Source organism: Macaca nemestrina, chromosome 7, assembly GCF_043159975.1.
Source record: "Macaca nemestrina isolate mMacNem1 chromosome 7, mMacNem.hap1, whole genome shotgun sequence".
Taxonomy (NCBI): Eukaryota; Metazoa; Chordata; class Mammalia; order Primates; family Cercopithecidae; genus Macaca; species Macaca nemestrina.
This window is the reverse complement of record NC_092131.1, coordinates 132420057-132432969: the sequence shown is the minus strand read 5'-3', so window position 1 is coordinate 132432969 and position 12913 is coordinate 132420057. Positions and strand designations below refer to the sequence as shown.

Below are 12913 nucleotides of genomic sequence, written 5' to 3'. Positions count from 1 at the left end.
TGTCTCCACCTTCCTTTGGGTGACCCTTGGGATGTGTGGGGCCAGCAAGTTTCACAAGGGAGGGCAGGCAAGTTTCACAAACAGGACAAACCAGTTTTTTTGTTTTTGCTTTTTATTTTTAAATGGAAGGATAGATTCTGAAACAGCATCGGGAATACCTGTTCCAACTCGCTTTCCATTCGCCTGTGCTGAGGCGGGTTGGAAATATGGAGCTGCCTTCCATGGGAGTGAAAGTCTCTTTCTAGGAGTCCCTGCCATGGATGAAGGGAGGTGTAGCACACATAGAAAAGTAATAACGCTGCGGAAACAAGTCCAGCAGAGATGAAGCAAGCCCCGGAGGCCTGGGTGCATAGACTTGTGGACCGGCCATGGTCCAGGAACCTGGACACTCTTGGACCTGGTCCTTGGACCAGTCACTACTCCTGTCTGTTGGCTCTCCTAGGGCTGTGTGACTCTGATGTTTGAAATTTAGGATTAGACAGGGAGAGCACCATAGGTTGAGAGGGCAAAGGAGGAAGAGAAGGCGTCGTAAGTGTGGAAGAAAGTCTCCAGAGTGAGGCTGGGCGTAGTGGCTCACACCTGTAATCCCAGCATTTTGGGAACCCCAGGTGGGTGGATCACCTGAAGTCAGGTTTCAAGACCAGTCTGGCCAACATGGTGAAAACCTGTCTCTACTAAAAATACAAAGGTTAGCTGGGTGTGGTCATGGGCGCCTGTAATTCTAGCTACTCAAGAGGCTGAGGCGGGAGAATCGCTTGAACCCAGGAGGCAGAAGTTGCAGTGAGCTGAGATCATGCCACTGCACTCCAGCCTGGGCAATGGAGCAAAGAAAAAAAAGAAATTGTCTCCAGAATGGATGATCCAAGATGGTGGATCATCCCCCAGGAGCTCATAATTCAGATTCTTAGAACACTTGCTGGTTTTAATTTTTGTTTTGTTTTGTTTTTAAGGAGAGACAGGGTTTCGCCATGCTGGCCAGGCTGGTCTCGAGCTCCTGACCTCAGGTGATGCACTCTCCTCGGCCTCCCAAAGTGCTAGGATTACAGGTGTGAGCCACCCTGCTCAGCCTAGATTGCTTTCTTCTAGCCAGGAGTCTTCCCTGATGGTTCAGATATAACAGATGGGGTCTTTTGGATGTGGCATGCCTGGTGTCTTTGGAGGAACTTACCCGACAGGGCAGCTTTGCCAGACATCTCCTGGGTGCCTGAGTTTGGGGGCTTCTCCCTTTGCCAATGAAGTGGATTATTTATTAATAGCATCTGTGGCTATTCCATCCATCCACGCATCTACACGCCCACCCACCCATCCAACATTCCTTAAATACCTGCCATACTCCAGGTACCACGTTAGGAGCTGGGGGTGCCAGAAGGATGCCCTTGCCTTCAGAGAGCACCCAGTGCTGTAGGAGAGAGACTGCAGATGCCCCTAGAGGCCCATGAGGCCATCATTTCCTTCAGAGTGTAGCGGGAGGGAGTGTAAACAAATAATGATAAGGCAGAATGACACCTGCTGAGATACACAGGGTTCTGAGAAGTGGCATTAGGACTGGATATTGAAGGAGGTCGAACACTTTAGCTGAAGAGGAGGACAGAGCAACCAGCCAGGACAAGGATGAAGACTACAGAGAGGGTGGGCCAGGGTCGGGAAGCAGCAAGGTGCATCAGAGTTGCCAGAGTCTGCAGGAGTGGATAGAGGAGAGCAGCTGCAGAGGGACTTGGATGGTGGGCTGGGGGCTTGTGGGTCCTATGAGGACTGGTCCTTTGCTCATGAAGGATGAGAGTCTCCTAGGGGAAAAAAAAATCCTATGCACTCAGCTTCTGTGCCCTGAGGGGTTTCCAGGCATGTTAACAGCCACAGAAGTGGGAGCTGAGGGGAGAGGGAGGTGGTGGGCTATGTTGGAAGCAAAAAGGAGGAAGGGGGCACGTGCCACACTTTTGCACCCAAAGGTAGAGTGGGCATTCCAGCTGTGGCCCTTCCAGTGCCCTTTGTACCTCGTCCTCGCTCCACATTCCCCTGTCTGTGGTTTTGCTGCTCTTACAAGCTGTCCTCCACTCTGTTCACTCCCTATCTCTGCCTTTAGTGTCTGGAGAGTGAGAAAGCTGACTCGTGCAGAAGTGATGCTGGCCCTGAGTAACTTCAGGAGAAGTGGGTAGAGAGGAGGGTCTGGGCATCTGGAGGCCTCAATTTCAACCCTGCTCCCCCAGACTTGCTGTGTGGCCTCAGGGCAGTCACTGTCCCCTCTGGGCCTCAGGGTCTGCATCTTCAGTGAGGGCATCTGAAACAACATCCTCTGGGTCCTCTCTGGTTTGGGCATCCTGCAATGCCAATGCCTTAGTGTCTTCTCCAAGCTTCCTCTCCCAGCTGTCTTCCTCCCCCAGGCTCCACCCCTGCCTCTCCCTCCTGCTCTATCCAGCTGTAGTTGGGCAGAGCAGGAGAGAACCACCTTCCCCTCCCAGGAGCACAGGGGGAGACCAGGAACCTCAGTATTAGCTTGATAGTTATCTGATGCTTGCCTGAAAATCAGGGTTGAAATGGCATTCGTTCCATTATAAGGCAGACCATTAAGGCCAATCTCAACATAGCTTTGTCATACCCTGAGTGGTTTTTGGTTCTTACTATCATGGACTTTGGTTCAACTGAATATGTTCCAGAAAACTGCCTTCTCATTCTGTAGCATTTGAGAGGGGAAATGAGAGAATGCATGCCTTCTTCATGGTTCTTGGAGCAAGGCGGGGGTGGCCGAGGCCCTGGCCTGCTCATGCCTGCACAGGAAAGGGCTGCCACTCCCTTCACGAATGTCAGTTACACAGCGAGTGCTGTATATCACAAATCATTGTCCCTCTCCATCCAATGCGTCCAACTATTGATTGCTTTTTTTTTTTTTTTCGAAGAGCTGCTGAGTGAAAAACCTGCTGGTCAGAGCTGTGAGGGCGAGAGATTAATTTTCACTCATGAGCTCTGCTGTAAGGACAGCTTGGCAGTTGCTGAGGCAGCTCAGAGGAGTAGAGCTGACCTGGAAGGGGTTTGAGGTCAGCGAAGGAGGTAGAAGGCTCAGCAGACATGGTTCTCAGAGGATTGGCCAGGTACGGACATGGGGAAATGTCCACATTCCTGCAGTTCTCCAAGATAAGACAACTCCTACACAAGAAAACAACCATAACCACCGCCCTTATGTACACACACACGTGCACTCGTGCGTGCGTCTCTGCAATAAAATGATTTTTCCGAAGGCCCGCTACTTTCAAGCCCTAGTTTCCGGAATTCCAGTTGCCAGTGCTTTCAGCTGTGTTGTCAGGGTTTAGAACAGACTGTGTTGAATCAACCCTCTCTTAACGAAGGCTTCTCCCGCAACTCCGTGTGCCTTGCCAACCTCGTTCTGAGCAGAGACCTGACTTCCTGTATAGCAGCCCCTTAGCCCTCTGCTGCGGGACTGCCCTAAGCCCGAGCAGGCTGGGCTGTGGGGCCGCGCGTGGGGCGCCTCTGAGGATGCTGTGGCTGCGGCTCTGCTCTGGCTGTGGCGACATCGCGTGGCCTGATGCGGAACTGCAACTTGGCAGCGGGCGGCCCTTCTCCCAAGCTACTGGCCCTTCTGCCTTTTTCTCTCTGTTGCTGTCTCTCTTCTATTCTGCTTTTTCTCCTCTTTTCCCTCTAGACTCGGCTTTGCAGCTGGAGAGGCTGGTCCGTTTGCCCCTGGGGAAACACTTTGTCAGGCCGAGCGAAATGTTGTCTCAAGTCACAGAAAATCCATGCTTTGGGGGATGGCCTTCGCCAGCCAGAGCCAGATTTCTTCGAGTGTAAGTGGCCACAGGGGCCCTTTAAGAGCCAGCCTCTCAACCCAGAGAGGGCAGGCCGTGGCAGGGCACAGGGCAGGAGGGGGCGGCCTGCCGCGGCCGGGCAGGGTCTGCTGGAGGACTAAGAAGGCCGGTGAGGCAGGTACCTGGCTCTCGGGATGGCAGGAGTGTATGCCCTCTGCTCCAGGGGCAGAGTGGGCAGGGAAGGGTGAAGGCTGGGCGGAGTCTGAGGCTACCCAGCCTACTGCTTGAGGCAGAGGGGGTGACACTTGGGAACCAGAAAGCCCAGGGTTTATATCCTAGCTCTGCTTCTTATTGACTCATCTGACTTCAGGCAAATCACCCAGAACCTGTTTGTTCCCTCCTGTTCCTATTTTCTGGACCAACATCGATACAAGGTGGGGCGGGGGAGAGAATGGAGCTCCACGATGCATGTTTTTTAAAAGCTGCTATTTAGTCTGTGTGACTGTACCATGCACGGTTCTAAACACCTCACGAGCATCGTTTCATCGAATCCATACAACAAGGCTGTGACGAGGCACAGTCATTGTCCCTGTGTCACCCGTGAGGATCAGGAGGTACACAAAGGTTAGTGACCAGCCGAGGTCACGTGGTTGTGAAGGGCAGAGTCAGGATTTGAACCCAGTGTGTCCCGATCAAGCTCTCCACATGAAATCACAGTGCTGCTGCCTCACCTCTCCTAGAGTTTGGTTCTTTTTTGGGGGGACGATGCATCCTAGTCCCTTCTCATTGAGCTTCTCACCTGGTACGTGCCAGGTGCCATGTATGACTTACAGGCAGGGTCAGCAAAGAAGAAACACCAAAGTGGGCTGGAGTGAAGTTGGAGTTTGTCTTGGGAGGCCGTGGGGCTTCTTGGGGCACACAGTGGTGTCCCTTTCCCCTGAAACAGGAATCTCTGGGTGGGCCGTTTGTGCTCGGATGCCCTGAGGACTGAGTGGAGCACACTAGCCTGGACAATGTCCACATCCTTAGACCTGATTCTGTGCTGGGTCCCCGGGATCCAGGCCTGACCAGACCTGGCGCCTGCCTGAGGAGCGTTCCCTAACTGCCCGATGTGGAAGTCCCTGCATACTCCATGCTGAGGGATACAGGCAGCAGCCAGGTTTATGGTCAGGTAGCTTTACTGGCTCATACGAGATGTGAACAGCCTGGCCACGGGAAATGCGTCTGGGCTCAGAGGAAACAGCAGATGGCATTTGAAGGAGAAAGAACAGGCTTGTGGACTGGGCCCGAGGTTCTTGGGAGCAGAGTGGGAGCCACAGCAGGACCCAGACCCCATCGCTCCAGTGTGATGAGGGGCAGAACTGTCAGCAAAGGCTGAAAGGGCCCAAATGCACGCATTGCTTTTACAGACTGCATCAGAACAGCCATCCCAAGAGCCTCAGCATGTGGCTCTGCATCCCCTGTGCTGGGTTCCTTACCTTGCAGCCCTGTGGGCCCTGAGGGAGGACACAGCCCTCCACAGTACACCTCAGCATTGATGTGGGGACTGTACCTGTCCCTACTACCTGGCCTTGGTGGCCCAGCCAGGGCCCATGAGCACTTCCTTACCCAGGCCTCAGTTCAGGGCTGTGGTTTTGTGCAGAGATCCTCCTTGCCCATCCCCATGTCCTCCCAGTGTGCAGCCTGCCCTCTGTGCGGCCCAGTTCCCCATACCCTGAGCTGCTGCCCCAGGCTGGGCCCAAGTCAGCTGAGGTCCTGTCATGTTCTGTCTGGGGGGACCTGCCTCTCAACAATCAACATCACTTGTTTTAATGTTGCTGTCAGCTGTCTTGGATTGGAGGTTGGGTGAGGGTGGCAACGAAGGAGAGAAGGAAAGACTTCATGTTTATTTAGTTTTCCCAAGCCAAGTATCCCTGTGTGTGGTATAAATATTCCAGAAAGCTCTCCAAGGATCAAATGCCTACTTCAACCCAGGCCTCCTGCGTGATAATACCTGGGCTCCAACTAGATGGGTGCATCTCAGCCTTTGCAGAGTGTGCCCCCCAAAAGTCTGTGGCAGTGGATCTCCTGAAGCTCCCTACTCATTCCCTGTCCCAGTAGCAACTAGAGTTTTAAAAGGCTCTTTGGCAGTTATGTAACTTGGCCCTCAAAGGGTTTCTGCCCAGCGCCTCCTTTCTGGCTTAGTCTGGACACCACTGCTTCCCATGGTCTGGAGATGGTGTCTCTGGAGATCTTTTTGCATCTGAAGTTTTGTCACTTCCATTGGGGTGGGAGGAATGGATGAGGCTGGTGGAGAAGCTGCTGGCCACAGGAGCTTGTACAAAAATGCTTGTCCTCTGTCGATGACCAGGCCCTCGGTGTGCATGCATGTGCGTGTGCAATTTACTGAGACTCTTTTCATTCCATTTCCTCCCCACTTTCCTTCCCTCATTTAGGTTTCTTGAAATCCAGAAGCCCAGACTCTGTAAGGTGATTCGTGTGCTCGCCTTTGCTTATCCGTACATGTGGGACTCCCTGCCCATCTTCTACAGGGTAAGGACTGGCTGTATCTCCTCTCTGCCTGTTGGCAACACCAGGAAGTCAGTTGTTTTACTGAGCTTCTGGGGGTCACAGCACTGCAATGGGAACTGTAGAACAAAATAGGAGTCAAGACCTAGGTGAAGGGGGCCAGCGCCTCCACACCTGTGGGTATTTCTCGTCAGGTGGGACGAGAGATTGAGAAAAGAAATAAGAAAAATTTTTCTTAGTACAGATCAAAATGGAATTTCTTATGTCTTCCTTTTTCTACATAGACACAGTAACAGTCTGATCTATCTTTCTTTCCCCTGCACCCAGGTGCTGCCTTGGTGGCACTTGAGGAGTGGTTAGGAGATGGCATAAGCACAGAGGCCCTGACTGACAATATGACTGTGGGCTCAGGAATGTCATAGAGCCAGGCAGAGCAGGCAGCCTGGGGCTGAGTGGAGTGAGCAGGAGAGTGAGCTCTGCAGGCAGGTCTCCAATACTTGCTGTCAGTCCCTGGGCCAGTTCTCTATGCCTCAATATCCCTCATCTGTAAGCTGGGCTTGATAACACCTCATGGGCTGTGGGGAGGATTACACGGAGAACATGTAAAGTGCTGACTGTTAGCAAGAGTTCGGGAATGCATTGTTCCATCATCAAGCAGTATACTGTTAATATTGAAGGAAAAGGCATGAACGAGGGTCTTAAACAAGCAATGGGAATGAGATGGAGAGCATAAAGGAAGAGGTTATAGTAGGGACAGCAAGTAGGACAAGAAGGGGAAAGTCCATGCACTTTCAAACCATATGGGCTTGAGTTCAAATTCTAGTCCCACTGCTCACTGGCTGTGTGACCTCAGGCAGGGCACACAACTCTCTGAGCCTCAAATTAGTTTCCTCATCTGTACATGAGGGTACCAGCCCTCCTTTGTAGGGGGTAATGAGGATTAATCAAAACAATGGATCTGATAGGCTCTGCAGTGCTTATCCAGTACCTGGTGAGTGAAGTTTCCTCCCAGAGGTGGTGTCCTGTGGGCTTGAAGAATAAAGCCCAGATGGCAGGGCTGAGGGACAAGGGGAGGGGCTGAGCTCCACCCAGCAGCTGGGGCATTGAGCACGTTCTCTGTGCTCTGCCTCTGTGGGTCTGGAGGAGCACCAAAGATGGGGCTGTAGTCCATTCCCCTCACTCCTTCCTCGAGGGCGCAGACCACACACAGGAAACCAAGAGCAGACAGAGCAATTCTGTCCCATGTGCCTCCAAATCAGGCAGTGTGAGTCCTGTGTTGTGACAAGTGTTGCGTGCTTCTGGCACGTGGCTGAGTCAGAGGAGGGCAGAGGGAAGGGGAGGTCCAGTTCTAAGTGCCGATGTTGATGCTGGAATCAGCCTGCCTGGATTCAGATCCTGACTTCACTTCTCACTAAGTGATATGCAAGTCACTCTCTGGCCCACTCTCCTCATCTGCAAAATGGGGAAAATGGAGTCTGCCTTATGATAATTGTGGCTCAGGTGAAATGATGCACGTAAGAGGCCTGGCTTGCTGCCCTCGGTAAGTGGCGGCTGCTATGACTGTTTATAACAATAATACAAAAACTACACTTAGCTCTGAAACAGTATAGTGGCCATGATTGATACTTTTGGATGACTCAGAAGGCCTTCCAGGGATTTCTAGGCCTTAAAGCCTTAATTAGGAGCACCAGTTCAGTGGATGTGCTGATAAAAAGTGAGTTCCAGCGTGAATCCCCTATACAGTTGACCCTCAAACACGGGTTTGAACTTATACATGGGTTTTCTTCCACCTCTGCCACTCAGGAGACAGCAAGACCAACCCCTTTTCTTCTTCCTCCTCCTCAGGATTTTCTCAATAACACTTGCTTTTCTCTAGCTTACTTTACTGTAAGAATACAGTATATAATACATATACAAAATATGTGTTAATTGGCAGTTTGTTACAGGTAAGGTTTCCAGTCAACAGGAGGCTATTAGTAATTAAGTTTGGGGGAGTCAAAGTTGTACATGGACTTTTGACTGCAGGAGGTCAGTGCCCCTAGCCTGTATGTTAAGAGTCAATTGTACTTACATTTTACCCCCAGAAAGAGTACCAATTATCTAGTAGGATTTTTGTCTTTCTTTTCCTTTCCCATTCCTTCCTTCCTTTCCTTTTTCTCCCCGCTTCAGTAAGTAAATAACCCAAAAGACTCTCATGAGCATTTGGGGGACTGAAATATAATAGTCTCGAGTCTCAATCGACCACACTCAGGATAGGAGTTCCGCTCACATGGTGCCTGAGTTTCCTCTCCCAGGCCACAACCTGAGGAGGTGAGGGCCTTGGCCTCTGGAGTTTGTGTGTGTGCTGACGTGTGTGGGTGTCAGAGCCCCCAAAGTCCCAGCTGCAGGTGCTGAGAAGGAAGAGGGCCTGCCTCAGGCCTGTCCTCTCAAGACCTGATGTTTCTTTAAACACCTGCAGCTATTCCTGTTCCCAGGGGAGAGTGCACAAAATGAAGCCACCTCCTACCACCAGAAGCACATGATCATGACCCTCCTGGCCTCTTTCTTGTACTCTGCACACCTGCCGGAGCGCCTAGCCCCAGGACGCTTTGACTACATCGGTGAGTGGGCAACAGCCCTGCTGCTCTGCTTATTGCCCACCTGGCTGGGCAGGGTTCTGTCCCTGACTCTAGCGCATGGAGCTGCAAAGGGCAGGGAGGGGCAGGGAGAGAGGCCAAGGTGAGTACCACTGCAAGTTGACAGAGGCCAGGGTGTCCGCAGCAGGTGCACTGTTAGGTAGTATGGGCAGGATGAAGGGCAGGTAGGCCCAGGAGCCTAAAGCATTCTGATGGGGTATGGAGCCAGTGGGTCCTATTGTCATCCAGAACATGGATCTCATTATTAAATGAACATTGGGGCTGGGTGTGGTGGCTCACGCATGTAATCCCAGCACTTTGGGAGGCCAAGGTGGGCAGATTACTTGAGCCTGTGCTCAAGACAATCCTGAGCGACACAGCGAAACCGTTTCTACAAAAAACACAAAAATTAGCCGGGTGTGGTGGCGTGCGCCTGTGGTCCCAGCTACTCAGGAGGCGTTGACTTGAGCCTGGAAGGTTGAGGCTGCAGTGAGCCATGATGGTGCACTGCACTCTAGTCTGGGTGAGAGAGATCCTATCTGAAGAAAAAAAAAAAAAGTACATTGGGGGCAGCCGAGGACAGGAAGAGGAAAGACAGGATGAAGATGGCTCTGAGGGTACCAGATAACAGGGGGCTGTGCAGGAAAGGGAAAAGGGGAAAGCATCCTTCTTTGTCTTGAGCATGGTGGGCAGGAGGGGGCCAGGAGTTCATGGTAGAACAGTGGTTTCTCAAGGGGTGGTCATCAGCCAGCAGCATCAGCATCATCTGAGAACATGCAGATTCTCAGGCCCCACCACAGACCTCCTGAACCAGAAACTCCAGGAGTGAAACCCAATACTCACACAGGCCGAGTCATCCTCCAGATGAACCTGAGCTCACTGAAGCTCCAGAGGATGTGGTGGAGAGAAGGTGTCGGAGTCACGGGGGTTTCCACCTGCTGGCAGAGTTCTTTCCCCGCTCTGTCTAGGGAAGGAGGGACGGGGCCCTGCAGAATGTGCCTCCTCTGCTCTGGCTCTGGGACTGGCTAGGAGGAGGCATCCTTGCATCACTTCTGGTGAGGATGACAAGACTTTGGGGTGAGAGTTCCTTAGATGAGTACCTGGGAATCAAAGGACCAGTCATTGTCCCCACCAGGGTGGGAAGCTTGCTTCTCTCCAAGCCCATTTTGTTCCTGATTTTCCATCTCCTCCCACTAAGAGATGTGGCCAGATGCAGTTTGTTTGATCTGATAAAAGTTTTTATCTCTTTTCCCACTTTTGTTGTGTCAGAAGGGGTTGTAACTAGCAAAATGCTTAGAGAACAGATTTCCAAAAAGGAGGAAAAGGAGAGGCCAGGGAATCGGAGTGACCAGCATCCTGACTGCCATGTCCACCTCCGCAGCCCCCTTGATGAAGTAGAGGTGTCTGTGTAGCAAGTTTTGGGGTTGCAGGAAAAATAGCCCTGGGCCTTCTTTTGCTACCACTCAGGTTTCTTAATAACATTTTATTTATTCAACTCTGACCCATCTTCTTGGGCCTAGGGATACAGAACTGAAAAACACCCCTCTGGGGGACATTTCCTAGACAATAGTTCATGACAGATCATTAACAAGATTCGGGACATTCTCAGTCCTTAACTGAGTCTGCTGGAGGTGGGAATCCCTCTCTGGCCATGAGCCCCAGGTTTCCTGGGAAGTGCTGGCCTGGCATGGTTTGGCCCAGAGGAAGCTCCTCCCTATTCCTGTTAGGCAGGATTGTTGAAATCACTCTTCCTGCTGCAGCCACATTTCAGATACATCCAATGCTGATGGCTCTTTCTGTCTTTTATCTCATGCCCCAGTGGAGACAGGTTTGAGCCTCAGCTGGAGAAGGTGGCTAGTTACCGCTCTGCTTTGCCCTGTGTCCTGAGAGCACAGCTCTCTGCTGGAGATGAAATCACTTTGCTGCATCACATACACATTTGGAAATCATACACAGCCCATTAGTATAGCTTGAGTAAGGCAGGCATGGCAGCTCCAGGCATACCTTCTTCCTGGAGACAGATACTGGGGGCCTCACAGCTCCCTGCTGTAGGAAACTTGTCAGACATCCACTTGAGAATCCTCAACCCTTCTACATTCTTATTCCTAACTCTGCTCCTGCTCAATAGTAGAGGTGGCCAGGCTGGATCAAGTCCTAGGACACATTTATTGCGTATTTCTTCTGAGATAGGTCCTGAGGGTGGAACACTAAATTTTCAATTTTTCTAGAGATAGGATCTCACTCTGTTGCCCAGGCTGGTCTCAAAACTCCTGGGTTCAAGCAATCCTCCTGCCTTGGCCTCCCAAAGTTCTGGGATTATAGGTGTGAGCCACCATGCCCAGCCTTTTAATTTTTTTTAAACCAAAAGAGAATCCTTATTTAACTTTTATGTTGTATTAGTTTGCTAGGGCTGCCATAACAAAGTATCACAGACTGTTGTGGCCTAAACAACTGAAATTTATTTTCTCACAATTCTGGAGGCTGGAAATCTGAGATCAAAGTGTTGGCAGAGTTGGTTTCTCCAGAGGCCTCCTCTTTGGCTTGTTGATGGCTGTTCTTTCCATCTGTCTTTACATGATCTTTTTCTCTGTATACATGCATGTCTGTGTCCTAACCTCCTGTTTTTTTTTTTTTTTTTTTGAGACAGAGGTCTCTGTCTGTCGCCCAGGCTAGCGTGCAGTGGTGCAATCTCGGCTCCCTGCAAGCTCTGCCTCCCGGGTTCATACCATTCTCCTGCCTCAGCCTCCTGAGTAGCTGGGATTACAGGTGCCCGCCACCACGCCCGGCTAATTTTTGTATTTTTAGTAGAGATGGGGTTTCATTATGTTAGCCAGAATGGTCTTGATCTCCTGACCTCGTGATCTGCCCGCCTCAGCCTCCCAGAGTGCTGGGATTACAGGCATGAGCCACCGTGCCTGGCCTAACCTCCTTTTCTTATAAGGACACCAGTCACAGTGGATTAGGCCCATCATAGAGACTTCATTTTTACCTAATTATTTCTCTAAAGATCCTATCTGCAAATATGGTCTCATTCTGGGGGTTAAGACTTCAGCACATGTATTTTTCAGGGACATCATTCAGCCCATGACACATGTGATCTCCTCCTTACTCCTGGGGTCTGAGGGTTGTCCCCCAAAGCTGCCCCTGACCCTAGGCATTGGACTTGTTTCCTCGCCAACCACCAACCACCCAGCATGTCCCTGTCCCTGTCACTCCCACTACCCTCTACTCTGCTCCCAGGCTCTGTGATGAGCACCATGTAAGATGGGTCCAGCATGGCATTGGCGAGGAAGAATCCTAGTCATATCTGTGACTAACTGGCAGTAGGGAGAGGTCCACTTGGTTAGTGGCCAACAGAAAATTCAGCCAGCTTCTCCCTGAGCATTGAATGAAACTCTGAGCTGATCAGTGCTGGCTCTCCAGAGATGACCTTTGGTGCCTAATTTTTTCTTTTTTTTTTTTTTTTTTGAGACGGAGTCTCGCTCTGCCGCCCAGGCTGGAGTGCAGTGGCCGGATCTCAGCTCACAGCAAGCTCCGCCTCCCGGGTTCACGCCATTCTCCTGCCTCAGCCTCCCGAGTAGTTGGGACTACAGGCGCCCGCCACCTCGCCCGGCTAGTTTTTTGTATTTTTTAGTAGAGATGGGGTTTCACCGTGTTAGCCAGGATGGTCTCGATCTCCTGACCTCGTGATCCGCCCGTCTCGGCCTCCCAAAGTGCTGGGATTACAGGCTTGAGCCACCGCGCCCGGCTGGTGCCTAATTTTTTCATCTGAAAAATGAGACTGGTGGATAGTTGTTTTAAAAAAGAATTTGGATTTGGTTTTCTCTGATGGACCTTTTATTTTTCCCATATTGCTTCTTAAAAATAAATTTATTAAGGTGTATATCACATATTCAATAATTCCCCAATGTCAAGTATACAATTTAATGATATTTTCAGTAAATTCACCATACATCAGTTTTAGAACATTTTCATCCCCTCCATCAGACCCATGCACTGTTAATCCCTATTCTCACCCCCTGTTGAAGCAGCCAC

The 12913-nt window shown here is 51.1% G+C and overlaps 1 protein-coding gene across 5 annotated transcripts in view; it reads left to right on the top strand.

Moving 5' to 3' along the window:
- The window catches only part of LOC105487821 (progestin and adipoQ receptor family member 5), a 102520-nt gene that overhangs the window by 86581 nt on the left and 3026 nt on the right, over positions 1-12913 (top strand). For all 5 annotated transcript variants that reach the window (XM_071101133.1, XM_071101134.1, XM_071101135.1 and 2 more), the window contains 2 exons: positions 6191-6287; positions 8722-8863. In XM_071101133.1, the coding sequence (XP_070957234.1) occupies positions 6191-6287; positions 8722-8863 (239 nt within the window). The remainder of the gene's footprint in view (positions 1-6190; positions 6288-8721; positions 8864-12913) is intronic.